General features: G+C 46.1%; 1 protein-coding gene across 1 annotated transcript in view; it reads left to right on the top strand.

Annotated features, from left to right (window-relative positions):
* Positions 1 to 545: 545 nt before the first annotated feature.
* LOC311309194 (pleckstrin homology domain-containing family G member 3-like) overlaps positions 546 to 14,835 on the top strand; it is a 38,530-nt gene continuing 24,240 nt past the window's right edge. Inside the window, exons 1-2 of the mRNA XM_084438373.1 lie at positions 546 to 685; positions 6,750 to 6,817. Coding sequence (XP_084294499.1) covers positions 6,769 to 6,817 — 49 coding nt within the window. The 5' untranslated portion in view covers positions 546 to 685; positions 6,750 to 6,768. The remainder of the gene's footprint in view (positions 686 to 6,749; positions 6,818 to 14,835) is intronic.

Raw genomic sequence — 14,835 nt, 5'->3', positions numbered from 1 at the left:
GTTTACTGTCCATAATGGGATAAGTTTGAACCTGCTTATTATCCCAACCTGGTGGCATAATCTGGCCCAGACACAGACTTTGTTCCTCCTGCGTCAGGACAACCTGCTGTTCCCATGTTTTACCAGTAGATGGAAACCCTGGCTTATGTAGCTTTTATGTTATGACTCTACTGATGTTCGGATCGATACCGCACCTGTAACATTGGGTGGGTGAATGGACATATCCAAGTCCCATAACGATACAGATCCACCAACGTTAATGTAACACCAAATTGTTTAGAACAAGTAATTTAGAACAAACTAACTTTTGAATGACGTAGCAGGCAGGTCTATAGAAATCAAGTGTTGCGTGAAAATGTAATGTCAGGATCCAATCTAAAAGTTTTTTGGTTTGTGACCCACCCATTCAGACCGGTCTGCAGTAGTCTACGCGCTCAGTCGAAAGTGCGGTAGCGCGTTTGCTCTGGCGTGCACAAGTAGGCGGGCCTGACTGGCGTGCGTAAAATTCATATGCGATCCGCAGCTATGAGAGCCTGAGAGTCAGTGGAGGACAAGCCATGGCTGGGAGATTTTGTGTTTGACAATGTTAAGTAGCTTGATAAAGGAAGACTAAGGATTTGGGGGATTTGAAACCGAATTTATCAAGTGCGGTCGGTGTGTCAGTGGACCCCGAACACAACCTTTGGTGAGTGAATCTCCGCATCTTTGGAAGTGAAATATTCTTTTTGAAAACGCAAATAATTGGGGAGACATTTGTGGGCTTTACCCCAGAACAGTGTTTGAGTGAAAAATGTGCGGAGTCTGGAATTGTCTCTAAAAGAGGATTATCAATTTGCTTTGAAAGCGTTAAATGCGCGTGTTTTCTATGTCATTCACAATTTCTTAAGTCAAGCCGTTTTGTTGACATTCCTTGGTGTCTCATTTTGCCCCGAAATTACAATTCTAGTCATCAGCCACAAACCCACTTTGGAATGTTGAGCTGCCAGCCCAAATTAAAAGCAAGGTTGGATTTCTATTGAATTCAATCACACTTGATAACCTAATGCACCATGACGAATTAAGTTACTTTAATTTCACTGCGGTTAATTTGTCTTATATAGCCTACAAGATAATATATGCTACAAACGGGAATCAGGCTCTCATCATGCCATCATGACTCTATCCTCCTCTCACCTCCCTGGTTCTGCTACAGCGACGTTTCAATCAGAACATCACAAGATTGTAGATAATTCCTCCAGGAGTGTGTCCTATATTTTGCATCATCACCCAAAATAGGGCCTTACTAGCAAAAGGTCAGTGGCTCCGACTCCTGGCACCCTGGGCAGGAGTTTCGGGGTAGATAAGTGATGTTTGCTCTAAAAAGGAAAACACGCTCTGTTGACTGAACTTTGATCAGCTGCTGGGATCTGCATGGTTTTTACAAGTCCCTTTTTCCCGGACTTGCCTGAACGTCACAGTGTGTAGAAACTAGAAACTAATGCTATGGCGTCTACATCTGCAACTGAATCATCCACTTTCTTCACCACTATTTGTATGTAATTCATCTTTTTCTTCTCGGGTTGTCCACTTGACCTAGCAAACCCAATTGCTTTTTCTAATGGGAGTTTCAGTGGGACAAAGAGAGGGGGTCCTGCAGAGGCTGTATTGTTTTAAATAACTCCCCCACCAGCCATTGACAAATAATGGAACAAAATCAATCAATTACTAATGAAAAGTCTATCTCTTCCTGGTTTGACCTTGCTTGACCTCTCAGACAAAAAGGTCTTTGCTGTAGTCTAGATGAATTCACCCTCAATGGAGCAAAGCAACCCTCTTGCATCTCAAGTGTTTTTTTTAATAGTTACTGGACACAGTTCCTTGTTAGCACCATTGGCAAACATTTGGTTTTACTCTAACAGTCTTTCCTAGGCTGCAGTAGGTCTCTTGCTTCCTGATTGTTGGTACAATGGTACTGCATGGAGGGTGACTTTCACACCTCTGAACTCCATGTCCCTTATCTCTCCCACAAAGTGACTGCAGAGTGAACTGCTGTGAACAAAAACAAACCAACCGTGTTTAGTGGTCTGGTGCAGCTTAGTTTGTTGCATGAACACATGTCTAGCGATGTTGCATGAACACAAGTCTAGCTTTAAGTCACCCTTTTGTTATGGTAGAGTGGTAGAAGTAATGACGTTTTATATTGTAATGATTTGTTGCAAATGCATGTCTCTCATGCTGCACTCATGCTATGAAAACTGTCAGTTTCAAAACAATGGCTCCCATCTTTGAATTATCTTTATTTGCTAATTTTACCCTGAAGTTACAACAACCTCTGCATGTTAGAGTTACAGTAGAATTACTCAGACAGAGTTAAAGGTCATGTTTAAAAGATAAACATGGCTTGAGAACATTACCTGACTTTGAAAGTGGAGAGGGCATGCTTTGTGTGATTTAGTCCTCTTGAGAACTGAGGGAGGTCATGAGAAGTGTTTGCACCATGATAAAATAACATCGAGGGTTACTGTATGTGCACATCAATACAACACACTTTAAATATCCAGACTCCTTGACTATTTTCAGGACTTGCCCTTTAATTTTGACCAGCCTGCTTCAAATTCCCCACTTTGCGTCTCCGCCATTTATCACTTTCAGGAACTTGAGGTTCTCACTTGTCAGTAGCCAATTACGAAGACAGCACTTTTCACTAGCCAGGTATGCAGTCTAAAATGCGGTCGGCAGGTCATTCGTGGCAGAGTGAAAATGTCCATCTGTTCTTTTTCTTTGCCACAGAGGGAAATGATTATTAAGCCATTAGCTATTCTGGGTTGGGGTATAGTTGCGCTCTGTGGGCACAGCACTGTTTATCTTCACAGGCCTCTATGGGTGTTCCGACCGTCTGCTCGTTTATCGGCCCATCTAGGCAACAAGCTCGGAATCGCAACATGCTCACAAACGTAATCGCCATACTGGCTCAAAGTATGGAAGATCATATGGGGATGATGTCTGTAGGAAGGTCAGAGGTTATGGAGATGCTGTTCTAGTTGCCTAAGGGTTAGATTGTGATGAAGTGAGAGTGTGTGTGTGTGTGTGATGAAGTGAGAGTGTGTGTGTGTGTGTGTGTGTGTGTGTGTGTGTGTGTGTGTTTGTGTGTGTGTGTGATGAAGTGAGTGTGTGTGTGTGTGTGTGTGTGTCTTTGTGTGTGTGTGTGTGTGTGTGATAAAGTGAGTGTGTGTGTGTGTGTGTTTGTTTGTGTGTGTGTGTGTGTGTGTGTGTGTGTGTGTGTGTGATGAAGTGAGAGTGTGTGTGTGTGTGTGTGTGTGTGTGTGTGTGTCTGTGTGTGTGTGTGTGTGTGTGTGATGAAGTGAGAGTGTGTGTGTGTGTGTGTGTGTGTGTGTGTGTGTGTGTGTGTGTGAGAGAGTGTCTGGTTTATTGTCTGTCTCCCCAGTGAATGAAAAGCGGTTGGCTGTTGTGGCCTGTGTCAGGGACAGGCCGGTATCAGGGACAGGCCACAGGAGTAATGTGGGAAAAAGGGCTGCTCTCTGACACACAGAGAATGGCTGGTTTGTCAGTAGTTTTTTTTTTCTGTGGGGGTAGACATGGGTAAAAGGGTAAGAGAAAGGTCAAGCTACATAAACACAACCCTGGCCAGCCCTGAAATAATAAAGAGTCTTTGTCCCAGTCTGTCCATAGACCTCTGCACCTTCAAACCGTCAACTTGGTGTTGGTTTTTATTTTTATTTTTTTTCGGAACATAAACATCCTGACCAGGTTGGGGTCGGAGACGTCTCTGGAGAGACCCGTGTCACACTCCCAGCATCCTCCTGGGCCTGGTTGGCCTTGTGGAGAAGGACAACGAGAACATTTTGACGCGGTTCTCACCAACGCTTCATTGATTCCCGTCGCTTCCGGAAATAGTTAATTTGGGAAGGTAATTGTTGCATGTAATATGGGGGAGGTTTAGGTTTCTGCGCGAGTGAGAGATTGAGGCAAGATAGGAATGAGAGGATCTCATTTTCAGTTCATTCATGTGCTTCTTAAAGCATCCCCTATAACTGAGATGTAGTTATTTTGTTTTTTTTCGGTGCTAAAGTGAACCATGTTCCCGAGTACTCTAGTACCCCACAGCGTGATGGAATTGATGGTAGCTTCCCTCAGGTATTTAGTGAACATCTAATATTAAGCTATTTCTCATTAATGAATTAGCTAAAGATACTTCAACATAATCATTGGTATCGGTGCAATAGGAAATGTCCATGTTGACAAGATTATGTCACTTCCTTCCTACCCTGTCTACCGAGGGAAGAGGTCTGTCTGTCTCACTTTTTACCACCTCTCTTCCTCTGTAGACCAGTTCACGGTTTCACTTCTCTCATAACATAGAGAGCAGAAAAATAGCGCAGATGGGAATTACTCCCCAAGGAGCTTTTCATTCAAGAATGCCAGACCTGAGGCCTCAGACAGGCAGGGTGAGGTGTGTGTGTGTTGTGTGTGTGTGTGTGTGTGTGTCTGTGTGTGTGTGTGTGTGTGTGTGTGCCTTCAGGGAGGGGCATTTTGCACACTTACCATGATGACTCAATGTGAATTTCCTCTCTTTAAACCGGAGTTCAGTTCTTGACCTTGGAAGAAAGATTTATTAGAATTTCTTTGTTGTCTTTTAGACTAAGCTTTCAGTTGGCATTTAAACTCTGGCAGCCTTGATCAAGCTGAACCCCGACGATTACAGAAACAAAGAGCTTAATCATCTTTATCTGTATCTCATGCTATACTACACAGCTGAAGGGATCCATTCCAGCTCTTACGCCAAACTACCCTTAAATTGGCTGTTGTGCCATCTGTGTCCTATTAGCGAACAAGCTCCAGATCCCCACATGGAGGTTCAGCTCACGGCTAGCACTCTCATCAGCTGTGGGAACAAATGCTCTCCGTTTACATGGAAGGGTTCCTGGCCAATACACAGGTGGCCAACGTGCTGAGGCCTGGGTGTTGTTTTCTTAGGGATTTGTATGAAGCCGTGCTTCCCACCACAGGGAAACTGTGATTTGGGACAGTTCAGAGCTCAGATTTTTGGAACCAGGAATGCGAGACTCAGTCAAGCGAGAGTTTTGGGATGTGAAAGTTGCTGTGGCAGATGGCTTTTTTGAAATCTTTGTTTTGAAGTCTTTATGGTTCAATCCTTCATCCCTTTCATTCAGAGCTTGTTTCCTCCTTGATTCCATACTCATGCATGTTTGTTTTCACTTTTATTAAATGGTGGACTTGCCCTTTATCGGTAGTCCATCCTTTGAGAGACCTGTGTTTTCTTGTCGAGCCATTCATTGAGCTGGGTTCAGAGAGATTAGCACGGTCTCACTTATTCAGCCGGGCCAGCACTCTGAGGTCATACTTCCAGACAGGCTGAAGTGGAGATTTCCAAAAGTTCTCTGCATAGTGGGTGTGCTTGGTCATGACCCCTTCTTGGCCAATTCTACACCGGCTTCCCCCCACTTGAAAATCAATTTCCAGTACTTGGTCAGGGGAGTGTTTTGAGCTTCAATGAGTATTTTGCTAACAGCCCTTTTATCATCTGCCCTGAAAGTACTCCAGTGCACCTGTTCCCTCACGTGATAGCTCTCTGTTGTGCAACGAGAAAATTGACAGTTCCTTCCTGTCTGAGGCAGACCCATGTATTAGAACCCATAATGAGGCCTCCCCAGCATGTATAGTTCCCCTAAGCCCATTGGCTGAGATACAAGCCCTGAGGGTTCCACAGCTGCAGGCGCTCCGCTCAGCGCTGAACCAGTGATCCTAATGTGCTAAGCAGGGCCCGTGTTTTCCAGTTCCTGCGCATCTTAATTGACGGAACCTCCCGCGGCAGCGAGCTCGGCTTGGCCTCGGCCAGTCGGCCTGTCGGCTCGAGGCGGCGGCGGCCAAAGATCGCACTGGGAACAATGCCTCATACTAATCCCCGGAGAATTCCTGCCCCCTCTGATCTCGCCGGGCCGGAGTATGGGATTGTTTGGGAGGCAGGAGGCTCAGTAGGAATCACACGAGATGTGTTGTGTTCTCAGGGTCGGTCTTCCCGACTAATTCGATGTAAGGAGGGAGAGGAGCGCTGATGTGAGAAACGAACGGCGGGACACGCCTCCTCGCTGTGACCATACGGGCGTAAGCATGAGGCAGCAGTTTAAAGGCCGCTTCGGTTGAACTTTTCAACTTGTAACGTCGTTATTATGCCTCAGAAAGTTGAGAATGCTGTTTTGCTCAAATGAACTGGGCGTGCAAGAGAGTCTTGAGTTTTCCACGTTTCATCTTTGTGCGATTTCCGTTGGCTCCGTCCCAATCGAGACCCTCTCTCCCTGTATCACTGTCATGTCTCACCTCCCCCCCCCCCCCCAACCCCCCATCCGCCCCCGCCCCGCCCCGGCTGCCCGCGCCACTGATCTGATCTGGACCCCCCGGCTCCACAGTCCGACCCCAGCCGCTAGCCGGCCCCGGAGCCCCACACTCCCGTGAGCGGCTGGCACGAGCTTCCACAGAACGCCGCGCAAGTATGCAGGCAGCGGAATGGGAGGAATGTCCAGTTTTCATGGCTGATAAGATCCCGACTAGTCCTGCTCCACTCCGGAGAGCACGCTTGCGGGGGGGTATGTAACGTGTGGGTTGGTCCAGCCAGGTCCAGGGAGAATCAACATACATTAAGGGCGAATGACGGAAACACTAACTTGACAACTATTGTTTACAGTAGCTGAGCTGTGTTCTGGCTGACCCATTTCTCTGTGTTGTTCCTGCAGCTCCAGAGGCCGCAGTGCCATGCCCGAGGGCTCCGGCGCTGCTCCCAACCCGGCCCTAATGGGGGAAGGTAAGACACGGCCCCTTGAATAATGCTCTGTGCACCATCTCTTGTGTTTCCAAGTCTCAAAAATCCATCTCCCTGTTTATTTTCGCTACCACAAGCGAGCCAATGATACATTCGCTTGGTGAAAGATGGCTTTATTCGAGGAGGTGATCGGTCTGCCAGTTTGCCCAAGCGCCTGGAGGGTGTATGTGGGGGGAAAAAAAGGAGTGGAAACTGCAAGAGTAAAGGAAATCCATAAGACTTGAAAAGAGAGCAGAAAATATGGATTCCCAGCCTACAGTGGAGGCTGGTAGAGTAGAGTCTTTGTGTGCTGCTGGAGGAGGGAGCAGCACAGCCTCCCTCTCGCTCGCACGGCCGACCCGGTCCGAACGTCCAAACCCAAACACCAGCAGCCAGGATGTGTCTGAACCCACAACAATCCCTCCGCCTTTGGCTTGGCCGGCACAGCTGACCCGCGCGGTGGGGGGGCGCTTCCTTAAATTACATGTTACTCCATCGGCACTATACAGTAATGACACAGTGCTTCTTTGTGCCTGGGTGTCCGCATTGTCCCCCCCCCCCCCCCCCCCCACTCCTCCTCCTCTCCGCTGAACACATTTTGGCGCTGAACTTCCACTCTTGCTGAACGCTGAAGAATGTCAATGGTTCCCTTCACTCTGCAGCCCGTCCCTTTGCCACTACCCCAGCCAAAAGAGGTGTGTGTGTGTGTGTGTGTGTGTGTGTGTGTGTGTGTGTGTGTGTGTGTGTGTATTGAAGATGTGTGCGTCTCATTTCCTCGGAGGCTGTGCGCAGTCAGTGTGAAGCGCGGACTAGAACTCCAGACTGCTTTCTGAAACCGAAGTCAACAACAACTACTTCAAGCTTGCCTCCATGTTTTCAGGCTTATCGGTACTGTCCAAACCGCTCGACTTGGACAGGTTAAAACTTGTCCAAATGTAGTAGTGGAATCAGAATCTCTTTTGGCTCGCCGGTGTGTGTGTGTGTGTGTGTGGAGGTGAAGTGTTTATGATCAGCGCTCGTCCTGGTTGGAGGATGCTGACGGACCCGGGGCAGATGGGAGGGGCCGTGTCTCGGGGGTGCTGAGTGGTCGTAGTTAACAGGCGGGAGGAATGCGAGCGCTGAAAGGACATCGCCGCTCCGTGTCAAGGTAAACAATAAATGTCTGTGGTGACTAACCAGCTCAGATTCACCACGGGGGTCAAAAGGGCTCAAAAGGTTTACGAAGTGACCACTCAGCTGAAAGAAAAGCTAGGGTCATTGTCTTCTCGGCGGACAGCTTTAGAATGACTCCGTAGATCACCGGAATTAGTGCTGTGTTGACCTTTTATGAAGTCAGATGGTCTAAATGTTGGTTTAATTTGCTGAAAGTGTTTTTCTTCTAATTGCATGAAGTGCATGCAGCTGGTCTTTCTCGTTAACTTGAGTCGTAGTCGGTGAAGAATGCAAGACGTAATACTGCAGCAAGTCCATCTGAATACGGTTATGCCTTTTTATTTTATTTGACCTTTATTTAACCAGTTAAAATCATTTGAGAACCAATTCTCTTTTTCAATGATGACCTGGCCAAGAATAAATACAAACATACAGAAATACACAAGGTCAACACAGAACAATACAGACAATACAAGTGAACAGCAAAGACAGCACAGATAAATACATAATGATGTCAACTAGCACTATGTGAAAGAAGAAGGGGGGGGGGTTGTGTGTGTGTGGGGGGGGGAATCAACAGTCAACTATGATATGTCGAAGTTTATGTTTGAAAGTAGTAAGTGAGCGCTGTGAGTTTGAGTGTGTTTTGTGAATCGTTCCAATCGTTTACTGCAGCAAAACGGAAAGAGTTGCGGCCAAAAACAGTGCGGCTTTCGGGATGGTGGGCCTGAAGGAAGCACTAGTTTTCATTGTGAGAGACTAATCATTGTGAGAGATGTGGTAGAGAGACCACTTTCCCAGAATTGTCTTATAAACTAGGTGGAGCCAGTGAAGAAGCCGTCTGTTATGAAGGGAGGAATGGTCCACTAGTTAATAGAGATCTCTGTGGTCAGTAGTGAAGGTCCACTAGTTCATTGAGATCTCTGTGGTCAGTAGTGAAGGTCCACTAGTTAATAGAGATCTTAGTGGTGGGTAGTGAAGCTCCACCAGTTTATAGAGATGTCTGTGGTGAGTAGTGAAGGTCCAATAGTTTATAGAGGTCACGGTGGGGGGTAGTGAAGGGTGCACCAGTGCCAAAGCAAATGGCTGAGTGTTGGAGTGTGTCAAGTTTCCTAAGGGCGCACTCTGACGCCATTTTATAGATTGCGTCGCCGTAGCCCAGCATAGGACGTATGGTCGTCTTCACGAGAGCGTGCTCAGCGGAATGTGTGAAGGAAGCATCGTTGCGAAACCGAAGGCCCAGTTTCCCAACTCCTGTTAGCTAACCGCATGAGAGATGCTGGTAATGAAATGGCACGTCACACACAGGCATAACCAGAGGGTCAGGGTACCAGACACCCAAAGATAAGCCTCCCTCCCACCCACTGGGTCCAGGGGCCTGGAATGTATCTGTGTCTGCAGAATGCGCAGAATCTGAAGCCTTTAAAGGGGCTGTGCCCATAGGCCGAGGGATCCACCCGTTCCGTTCACAGCATTCCTGACCAGTGGGCAGATAGGACTACCGCCTACGGGTGACCATGACAGGAGTGACTGCTTTTCTCCGAGAGGCTGTCGTGTTAACGAGTCTTCAGACCAGAACCCCTCTCATTTCTTAATTGGCGCTATCGTTGATTGTAGGCTGACTCTGGTCTACCTAATGACGTTCTGGAACGAGGGCAAGATCACTTTCTGTAGGGTAGACCTCTGTCAGATATTTTCAGAGCAGTTTCTAGTTCGCTGATCCTCCCGTGTTTTGAAAGGCATCTGTTGTTGAAGAATTTATACAGCGCTACATTCTGCCTTCGATTGTGTTGTGTTATCCAGCCTCCAGCTCCCCACAAAACCATTTCTTTCAGTGCGATTGGTTTTACTGCCCTTTACAAAGGCATGCCTCCTATAGACCTCTTCCAATGGATTAGACACAGTCCTGTGGCTTAGCTAAGGATGTTCTGGTCAAATGGGCCCTAAAAATGCCATCTCATTCCAAACAATTACAGCTTCGAAACATCAGCTTCCTCTATTGAAGCTGGAGCAACTCGCTGGTGTGTAGCTGTGTGTTGGTTTCCTGTGCAGTAAGATTCTGTCACAACTTCTTCATGTTCCAGACGGTCTCAGGGGAGGTGTCCTCATGCCCCGCCCACGCCCCCACCTCCCCTCACACCTCTCCCCTCCACACAGCTGTCCTCCCGGGGCGCTAGCTAAACGATAGCACAGCGTTAGCCACAGCGGACTCTGCAGGGAGCTGTTAATGGGGCCACAGGCCTGGCTGTGGACTTTTCAGCCTGGTGGTAAAGTTTACAATGGGCTCACACCTCTGGACTTCCATCAGGCCCAGATGGCGTGTGTTGTCTAGGGGAAATGGGAGTTTGAATAGACCCCCAGGTTGGCTGAAGGGCTCTTTGGAGTGTGTGTGTGTGTGTGTGTGTGTTGGGGGGGGGGGGGGCAGGCGGTCTTGTTGAATGGAGTCCTCCTAAGTGGATCATCACATGCCTGTGCACTGAGGTCAACTGGCACTGCTGGATCCTTTGCAAGGAATAAAGGAGAATGTAATATAAATGTATAGGATTAAATGTGAGCCTTTTGAGTAGTTAATTGTCTTTTAATACATTGGGACTGTGTCTCATTTGTCGTTCATAGTATTAAAATAATGGATTCAGAGGTGCAATTACTTGAGCAATTTTAGAGTTTCCCCTTTCTTAAAATGTGGTTTCATATCACTGTAGATTACAAGGTGTGAATAATACGAACCTACCTTTAACATAATCTTCTCACGTATGCCCTTCAGGCATAATTGGAGGAAAATGTTAGTGTCTGTAATTAAAACTCTACCCGTTTTTCCTTACCAGAACCCTGAGACGGAACAATGCACAAGTGGTGCTCTTATCAAAATTGGCCACTTTGAAATTAGTCAACCACAAATAGTTTCACTTTCTGGCAACAGATTTCCCCAAACTTTCCTAACTTCAAACAATGCTGGTAGCCTCGGACCTTGACTGGGTGAGAATCAGGTTGAGGTTCTGTATGCTTAGTCACTGCCATCATTCAAGTTTATTTACTAACCCACAAGCTAATTATTAACACTGCTTCTAATGTCCATAATAGGTCACGGGAATGTGTAAATAAACCCAAATTCAGACCTAAAATGGAAGAGTGAGTGGTAAATCTGACTTCCATAGCAGGTAACTGGTTCTCAACTTCCACTGTAAACAAAGTGGTCAGTGCCTTATCTCTATGTGGGCTGGTGCGTTTCCTGGAGTTTGATAATTGTGTGTGACGATCGTGTCCTAATCCCAGGCAGCACCCTGTGTGCATGCACCTCCTGGCCCCCCGGGGAGCAGCCTTTCACTACAACCAGGTGGGGAGGAGTCTTTCCCAAGGGGATAAGCCCCAAACTACTCCCCCTTCTCTCCTCATCCTTTATCTGGGCTCTGCGGTGGAGTAGAGGACCCCAGCTGTGGAGGTAGGGGGGGGGGGGGGGGTGTTCAGGGAGAGGAGGTGATGTTGAGCTACTGAAGCTCCTTATTGAGATGCAGAGCAAAACGCAGTCCGATCCGGTCTTTATCCCAAAGGAAAACAGGGTGACGCAAAACCTTTTGACTATGAAAGGATAAGTTGGTGAACACATTAATGGGTGCTCCGAGATCCGGTTTGAAGAATGCTTCCGACACAAAGTACTAATCAGCCAATTAAGAGAGCAGGATTTTCCAGCATGTTGTGTGCCTTTATGTGACGAGAGAAAGTCCTCTTTATGACCCAAGGGATTGACTTTCTGCAAGATATTCAGAGTGTTGAGCGTGCAGAGAAAAGAAACAGACGCTAAGACGGCAGGAAATTGACGAGTGTGCTTATGCAGAAGCTGTCATTTCTTCTAAAGAGGCTATTGTGTTTTTTTTTTGTTCCTGATAATGTAGAACAACCTTTGCAAAACCGCTGCGTGCATATTTACACATTGTTATTGTTTTTCTCTTGGTTTCTCTCGGTCTCATGTGGTTCTCTTCATGTGACCGCAGGGAGGCTCAAATGAAGGGCTCTTTTTCCTGATTCTGCCAAGACAATTCTAGGATGTTCTGCCCAGCACACACATCTGCCAAAGTGTGAATCTTGTGACTCAACATAGTGAATAATCTGAATTTGTTGACTGTTTCCCATCAGACCTTGTCACACGATCATCATAAGCTTCAATAAATATCTGTCCCGATCACATGGCACTGTAGGATATGATTCACTGTCTTAAGTTTTTCCACTTCGCTTCATCCCACCCGTGAATGATTGTGCGAATAAGAGGAACAGATATGTGGAACAAAGCAGGTCAGGACCGCCAGACTCTTCCATAGTTTGGTTCGTTAACGTCCTGGAAAACATGGATGCAAATGTCAGACAACAGGGTTCAGAGAAGCTGTAGGACACCACAGAGACGTAGAGAGAACGAAGTGTTCATCAAGCTTCTACGGGGGGGAAGGAGAGCACACTATTGATCACTCCTACCTAGGCAGTGTGAGGATGGATAGCGTATTTGCATTGATGGACACTTGACGGTCTTGTCCCTCTGCCCCTGCCCCTGATTTGTTTAGAGACAAAGGGTCCAAAAACCAGACAGGGCTGTATTCTAATCATGATCAAACCTCAGTAATCCATTGTTGTTGATCACACAGGGCTATCAGTTGGACCAGGTGGGAGGGGGGGTGTGTGTCCAAACCACAGATGATGCAGCGGGGGAGTCATAAGGGTGTGTCTAACACAGTGTTGAGGACAGCCCCTCTGTATCTCACTGCACACTGATCATATCAACGTTAATCGGTCAGTCTTTTGTGATTCAGTGGGGATCTGAGGTAAGGCACCTACCAGTAGTTAATGCCAAGGAAGTGTAAAGGATCCGTCACACTTTGCCTACACTGCTAGAACGGTTCTGGAGTTCCTCACCTTCGTCATATCAAGCTGTTTGTCTGTGCGGGCCAAGACTGCGGCCTGTTGTTATAAAGGTATGTTAAGAATTAGAAAATTAACTTCTTTGCCTGGAACATTTATTTTGAGATGTGTTTTTCGTTTTTTACAATTTGTAAATTGTAATTAGAAGCAGACGTCCTACGTAACAGTCTATTTCGGCTCTGCGCAATGTTTGATTGTCATCATTACTACAAGACAGCCTATAATCTTTGAACTAACATGACAATTATCCTTGTGTTGTCACCCATACTATCAATACCTCATATGTTATGTTCAGAATGTACTCTATGTTAAAAGAGTTGACGCATACAAACTTTTAGTCCCTCCATAACAACTAGGCTACTTTGACTGGCCAGCAAATATAGCCTTTGGAGAAAAAGCAACCCTTTGTCCAAATTTGCATATTATCTACATGAAGGTGTTGGTTTGCATTAGAGCTTGCCAGTCGCAAAACTTTCAATGTGTTGCAACTTCCAACACGATAACTGCATGTGCTGGCTTATCATGCACTCATTACACATTGGCAGGAAGTGATGTAATCCTATTGTAACTCAGATGTTGATAAGGGATAGTTGTAAGGTGTGGGTCCTGACTGATCCTTATATTCATGTCAGTCACAGACCAGACACACAATGTTTTCCTGTCCAGGTTCCAGTAAATTATTTGTGCGTCATGCAAATACCTGTGAACAGGTTGAGATACTCAAGTCAAGGTTACAAATACTGTCCATTTTTAAAACTAGTCTTAAAACCCATTTTTATTCCTTGGCTTTCAACCTGGCATGAGACTTTTATTGTTTTAATTGTCCTACTGTCTTTTATTGTTTTTATTCTTTCATCGCTTGTTACTGTTTGTATTTATGTATTTATGATTACTCATGTACAGCACTTTGTGGCAGCCGTGGTTGTTTTTAAAGCGCTCTATAAATAAAGTTGAGTTGAGTGTAGTATTTAGATCACACTTTAGCCTGCATCCTAACTTCATCTGCTCACAACATTAAGACATTAAATAATACTGGTTTCAAGCACTTCTAGCATGTCTGTGAAATAAATTGTTATTATCACTCCGTAACTTCCGTGCTCAGAGGCTCAGAGGATTAGGCCTACATCAGGTCAACTGCTCATGTTAGAACAGATTAACGTTGGGTTTATTAATCATGTTATTGTTTTGGGGGGGAAATTCTTGGAATTCCAGTCCAGACCTAATTGTGATTTTTTGAATTCCTGGTTGGTGCCTGTAAAGTAAGGTTAACATTTACAGACAACTGAGTATAAATGCCACAAGCATGACCCTTTGTCCTATTATAGTCACCTGAATCTACAGCCTCTTTTTAAGCACTCTTACTGTTCACATCAGGTGAACATGCCTCATTTCTCAGCCCCTGGAGACTGGGGTGTTTACAATAGTGCCATACAGCTATAGGAAGTCCAGGTGCGGTGTTCCAGGAAGTGAGCCAGCCACAAACCTTCTATGTATTATCAAAAAGCTGGCTTGCCATTTTAACACCCCTGCTCTGTGGAGTACCCCTGGAGGGCCTTCTCGAGCAGAGGCAAGTTCAATGTGAGGAGCAGGATGATTTAGTGTGAGATGAATATACAGCCCCTGGCTTGGAGTTTTGGAGAATAACCCTTAGACCACGTTGAAGGTGAGACATTCTGACAAAGGCTGGTGACTCGTCAGGCTTGAACAGATGTAAAATCTACAGTCTCTATTCAAGCTTGGTTAATCAGACGTTGACAACCCAGACAGTACATACCCAGTCTGGCGATGATGACATGGCTAATATGAGTGCAGTACCATATAAGGAAGTCTTGAGGTAAATAATATGAGCTCTGACATGTTCCAGAACCTGGCTATAAGCCCTTCTCAACGGACACCTGTGAATGAGTATGATCTCTGCTGTAGGTTAATGATCGCAGGAAAACGTCAGCTTCTTAACCTAAATT

The sequence above is a fragment of the Borostomias antarcticus genome (assembly GCF_949987555.1).
Source record: "Borostomias antarcticus genome assembly, chromosome: 5".
Classification (NCBI taxonomy): Eukaryota; Metazoa; Chordata; class Actinopteri; order Stomiiformes; family Stomiidae; genus Borostomias; species Borostomias antarcticus.
This window is presented reverse-complemented; position numbering and strand designations above follow the sequence as displayed.